General features: G+C 43.8%; 1 protein-coding gene across 1 annotated transcript; it reads right to left on the bottom strand.

Moving 5' to 3' along the window:
• Window positions 1-371: 371 nt before the first annotated feature.
• Window positions 372-5,651, bottom strand: LOC131429202 (uncharacterized). The gene has a single exon (XM_058593253.1). The coding sequence runs from the start codon at window positions 5,649-5,651 to the stop codon at window positions 372-374; it is 5,280 nt and encodes a 1,759-aa protein (XP_058449236.1).
• Between the last annotated feature and the right edge of the window lie 772 nt (window positions 5,652-6,423).

Here is a 6,423-nt window from a genome sequence, read left to right on the forward strand (position 1 = left end):
AGCAAAATTTTGTGCTAGAGCACATAACCGTTTTTATTATTTTTACGTTTCTTCTTTGACTCATCAGTGCAGAGCTGTTCAAATTGAACTGCTTAGTGCTAAACTCGGCAGATCAATTTGAACCGCTAAGCAGACGTAAAGTTTCTGCTATTTACAGAACACTTTTTGTTTTGCAACGGAGTGCAATGTTTTTTCTGACGTGCCGAACAATTTGAACAGCTCTGCACTGATGAGTCAAAGACGAAACGTAAAAATAATAAAACAATTCTTATCAAAACTATCCTCACCTACCCTGAAGATGACAAGCTTCTGAAAGAAAGAGAAGAGAAATTCCCTCCGACGAACTGGATGACTCCCTTACACCGCAAGGATCACTGATTTTGGCAACTTTCTTCTCCTGCAGCTTCTTCGGTGTTTGGTAATAGACATAGTTTTTCAACTGGTCGGGTCAGACTTCCTGTGGCTGTTTTGACAGTGACAACTCGTACGACACCATCCTTCCCTGGATGTAACTCAACAATCCGTCCAAGTTTCCATCGCATTGGCGGTTGGTTTGTATCTGCAATAACAACCAGTCTATTCACATCCACCTTCACGGCCGGTTCCCAGTGTTTAGTTCGCCTTTGTAGTTGTGACAGATATTCCATTCTCCAGCGTTTCCAAAAATTCTGCAATTGACCTTGAACCAACTGCCACCGATTTAACCGACTCAATGGAACAGTATCATAGTCTGGGTCTGGAATGGCTTGTAGTGATGCACCAATTAGGAAATGTGCAGGAGTTAATGGTTCGAGATCTTCAGGATCATCGGTTATTGCTATCAGTGGCCTCGAATTGAGACACGCTTCCACCTGTGTCAGCAACGTAGTAAAATCCTCAACCGATACCGGATTCCCACCGAGAACACGAAGCAAGTGATACTTCGCCGAACGAACTGCAGCCTCCCATAGTCCCCCGAAGTGTGGGGCACTTGGTGGGTTAAAATGCCATTGTAAGCCATTCGTTGCACATTCCTTCGATACTGCTTGATGATGGGCTGGGTCTTTCAACAGAGTGAAAAGTTCCTGTATCTGGTTTCTAGCTCCTACAAAATTCGTACCATTGTCGGAATACATATCCGATGATCTTCCTCGCCTGGCGAAGAATCTCCGGAGTGCCTGAAGAAACCGTTCAGTCGATAAGTCCGTGACATGTCCCATGTGTACGGCCTTTGTACACATGCACACAAAAACGGCTACGTATGATTTTATTGCGACTCGCCGACGACCTGCTCGCGTGAATACGGGTCCAAAATAATCCACTCCACATTTAGAAAACGGTCTCGAAACGGTTACTCGGGATGGCGGTAAGTCACCCATTTGCTGTTTGATAGATTTTGGCTTGGATCTAAAACAGCGATGACACTGATGTATAAATTTTCTCGCAAGACTTCGCCCACCTAACGGCCAAAAACGTAAGCGTACTGTGCTCAAAAGCAGCTGAGGACCTGCGTGCAATAATATATGGTGATAGTGTTGTAGTAACATTGCTGTCAATGGGTGCCTGGCCGATAATACCATGGGATGTTTCACCTCTAGCGTTTCTTTCGAATGAGTCAATCTGCCTCCTACACGTAATATTCCATTTTTCGCAATGTTGGGATTGTACCACCTCAACGGTGAATTCCGAGCAACCGGTTTACCGCAAAGCAAATTCTTTAATTCTTCTGGAAACATATCTTGTTGAGCCTTTCGCACGATAACTACCTCTGCTGATCTTAATTCTGACGTGGTTATAAAATCCATCGCTTCCAATTTACTTGTCTTCCGCAATATTCTCATTAATCGCAACCAGTACACCGTTGATCTAAGCAATTTTGTATAAGAAGAGAACTTGGAGATGTATGCCCTTATGAAACTTTGGTGATCAGCCGTCGTACTCGTTACTGCAACCCGACGTCGTTCCGGAACATCATCCATGAAAATGTCCAAAGATCGAGGCCATTTATCTGTCGATTCCTTTAACCAACTCGGTCCTTCCCACCACATGCTGTTATTACCAATATCACCTGCCTGGACTCCGCGCGAGATTAGATCTGCCGGATTACTGACTCCTGGTACATGATGCCATACCTGGTGCTCTGTAATTGTCTGAGTTTTAGAGATCCTATTTGCCACAAATGTCGTCCATGTATTAGGAGCGGCTTTGAGCCACTGCAGTACGCAAGTAGAGTCTGCCCAAAAATGTATTTCATTCTGTGATCCAATAGACTGCTTCACCCTTTCACACAGTTCTGCTGCAAGTAGCGCACCACACAGCTCCAATCGTGGTAATGACTGTGTCTTCAACGGTGCCACTCTTGAATTAGATGTTAAAAGCTGCACGGTAACTGCACCGCTGTCCATCACCGTTCTTAAATAAACACAAGCACCATAAGCTCGTTCAGATGCATCGGAAAAGCAATGAATTTGCGTCGAGACTGTCCTTGGTGCGACAATACACCGTTTTATCCGCAGGTCGTTCAATAAAGGCAGTTGTTGCTGAAAATTTCGCCACTCCTCACCTACCGTTTCAGGTAGTGGGGAATCCCAATCGATGGCATTACCTTGCGCGTCTCGCATACTCCACAGACGCTGCATGAAAATTTTCGCGATCGTAATGGTTGCTCCGATAAGTCCCAATGGATCAAAGAGCGACGCTATTATTGAAAGTACTTTACGTTTCGTTAAAACTTGATCTGCTAGTAGCACTGGAATGTTGAAACGAAATCGAAGAATATCCGCCTTAGGTAGCCAAGTCAATCCCAATGCCTTTACCATTTGGTCTTGATCCCAGCTGATTTCATTTATGTCTGGCAGGGCTAAATTTTCTCGCGTAACACCCTGTAGAACCGCCGGATTGTTTGATGCCCATTTCCGTAACCTAAAACCTCCGCTACGCATCATCTCGTCTAGTTGCTCTCTCAACTCAACTGCTGTTTGGACTTCGTCGGTTCCAGTGATAACATCGTCCATATAGACATCTTCTTCTAACACCTTTGCTGCGAGTGGGAAATGACTTGCTTCATCGAGTGCTAGTTGCCTAAGCGTTCTAGTTGCTAAGAACGGCGCCGGCTTCGTACCGTACGTTACGGTTGTTAGTTCGTATGTCTCTACTTCTCCCTCCGTACCGAACCGCCAAAAAATGCTTTGTAGAGGAGTATCACCTGGGTCCATTTTAATTTGCCGAAACATTTTCTCCACGTCCGCGACTAGCATTATTTGTCTTGTTCTGCAGCGCAACACAATAGAGCGAAGATCCTGTTGAACTACTGGCCCTGCCAATAGAGCGTCGTTGAGTGAAATGCCTGTAGACGTTTTACAAGAGGCGTCAAACACCACCCTAACCTTTGTAGTGGTGCTGGCCTCTTTCAAAACAGGATGATGCGGTAAAAAACATCGTTTGAGAGCTGTATTGTTTGTCACCTTCCGCATATGACCAAGTTCCAAATACTCAGTCATGAACTCACAATATTGCTGCTTAAGCTTGTGATCTCTTGATAATCTTCTTTCCAAACCGTAGAACCGCTGCAAGGCGATATCCCTTGAATCTCCTAAATTCGATTCAATATCGTCTTTCCTTGGGAGTGTTACCGTATAACGTCCATCTGCTCCACGTTGAACCGTGCGTTCAAACAGCTCCTCACATCGTGCTTCTTCCGGGGAGTAATTACGATTTTCTCTCACAGCCTCGCAGGACCAAAATCGTTCCATTATCTCCTCCAAATGATCCGATACCACCATGTTACACGATATTTGTGATGATTGAGCCGTTGATGATATTCCTCCTGAGATTACCCAACCGAAAACCGATTCGGTGAGTAAAGGTAAACCATCACCTAAAGGAATCGCCTTGCCTGACCGAAAAAAACTGAAGAAGGACTGTATTCCGAATATAAGATCCACATGATTCGAACGAAAAAACTCAGGATCCGCCAGCTGAATATTTTCAGGAATATTCCATCCTGCTGTTGAAATCGAAGCGGTTGGTAAACTAGCAGTAACCTTGGGTAAAACTAAGAAACTCATATCACAGGTAAATGATGAGTTACGTGATCTGATTAATGCTTGGATCCTATGTCTCACTCTGGTAGATACTTGACCGATTCCTAGAACAGAAATATCAACACCTTCCTTAGAGGTGCTCATCTGCTGGCACATTCTTTCAGAGATGAAGTTACATTCCGACCCAGAGTCCAGCAGGGCCCGTGCTGGATGGCATACTGCATTATCATCTTCAACGAGTACTATTGCTGTTGCGAGTAGGACCTTGGTGGTACGGTTTTGTGCCATATTGGAAATTACTGTGTCAGTAGCCGCTACATTAATCACCGTTGTGTTTCGTTTGCTGGTAGAGGCTTCTCCTTCGCCAGAAGTGTTCTTAACATGATTTTCGTCATTCGGTTTGAAACAAACCATGGTATGATGCCGACCCTTGCATTTTTTACAAGAAAACTTCGATGCGCAATCCTTTGCTTGATGACCTTTCTTGAAGCAATTTCGGCAAAGGGACTGTGAGCGAATATGTGACTCCCTGCTTGCAACTGACATGCCCTGGAATGATGGACATAAATACAACCAATGCATTTCCGAGCAGACACTGCATTTTCCAGTGGATGATTGCACAGAGCTATGACTGGAGCGGACCGTGAATGCTTTCTTCTTTGCCAATGCTGCATCATACTTATTTTCCGATGACCTTGTTGGAAGTGATTCAAGAATCCGAATTCTTCTCTGAAGAAAATCTGTCAAGTCCTTTAAAGTGTCTTGTTCCTTGTTTGAGGACTGCTCCTCCCATCCGCGTCGTGTGTATGGATCCAATCTAGAACTAAGTACATCCAAAAGTAGTAGGTCCTTATAATCCGCGGGTTGTACTATTTGATCTAGAGTTTGCACTATTCTATCAAAACCCTCTAGCAATTTGTGTAATTCTGATGCTGATTCCTTGACCAAAACAGGTAGTTTGAAGAGAGCATGTACTTGTCGCTTTTTCAAAAGTTTACTATTATTGTAGCGCTTGATCAATACCTCCCAAGCTATTTGATAATTTCCTTTTGTTATTTTTAATGGATCGATCAACGCTCTGGCTTCTCCTTCAAGACATCCCTTGAGATAATGAAACTTCTCTACTTCAGGTAGCTCAGTTTTCCAATGGATTAATGACGTGAATAAATCCCTGAAACTGAGCCATTCATCAATATTGCCGTTGAATGTTTGCAATTTGATCTGCGGAAGGCGAACGTGATCCATTGGTGTTTGAAGTGTTGTGTCGACCTGCCTAATAGACTGCTCCAAGGAGGGACTATCCTGAAGCTCCTTCGCCTTATCTACCAAAAAGGATTTCGTATCGTAGTAGCGATCTTCAAAATTGATACGTTCTTTGGAAAAGGCCTCTTCTCCTGCTTCGAAATCATCATGCGACTCGATCTCATAGATTGTATTCCCTATTTTCTCCCAAAGTTCATCTAATCGTTCAAGACGAACTGCCACTTGACTAGCCGTTGTAGATTCATCACAGGACTGGGTGAATTTCACGATGTTGTTCAGAGACGTTTGCAATCCCTTAAGCTTCGTATGTAGTGCCTTCAGGGAAGCAATCTTTTTTGTTGATGATGCTGATGTCGTCGATGGCATATTGCAAGCACTCTCGTGTTTACCGAAAAATTTGAAGTGGTGTAGTATGCGTAAAATAAATCTAGCCTCGACTAGACATATACTGTGTCAGCCTACCTGGGAAACTGACATTGGCGCCAGTAAAATATAAATGCAACAATCAAATATTTCAAGCGTCGATCGTCCAAACTAGCAGGCCTTTCAAATCACACAACTCGTTCATGCAACACTCAACACCAACAGCTCGAGTGAGTAAAGCAGGGCTCAGATCCAAGGAAGAATCAATCCAAATTGTCGTATAGGATAATTTATTTTTAATGCGCAGTATCATAATCCAGCAACGGCTGGGCATATACCTTGTAATAAATTTACCTGACAAAACTATTTGTTGAACGAGCCCAGTAACCGCGTTGCAATTATGATGATTAACAATGATTGCACATTCTTCCAATCATTGTTACGCAATCCAGTCAAGTGTAGAACCGATACGAGACCCCAACTCCATCAGCCAGACTAACAGCAAGCATGCATTTGCCTCGTTGTGGTGTGATCACCGCAATCGTGATACGCGAACGCCGTCAAAGATAGTAAGGATTGGTGTTAGAATCACAAAAGAAATCGTCCAGCGGCTGGACGTATACTAATGTTCCACTCACCTAACCGGCTATAGAGTGACACTCCTGTGACTCTATCAATCCCCCTACTGCTTAAAGGTCGGTGAACTTCACTGTTGTAAGTTGCTCACGATGACGTCGGTTTAAAAATGGCTCTTGTATTCACAATGATTTAGTGA

This window comes from Malaya genurostris, chromosome 2 (assembly GCF_030247185.1).
Source record: "Malaya genurostris strain Urasoe2022 chromosome 2, Malgen_1.1, whole genome shotgun sequence".
NCBI classification, from domain to species: domain Eukaryota; kingdom Metazoa; phylum Arthropoda; class Insecta; order Diptera; family Culicidae; genus Malaya; species Malaya genurostris.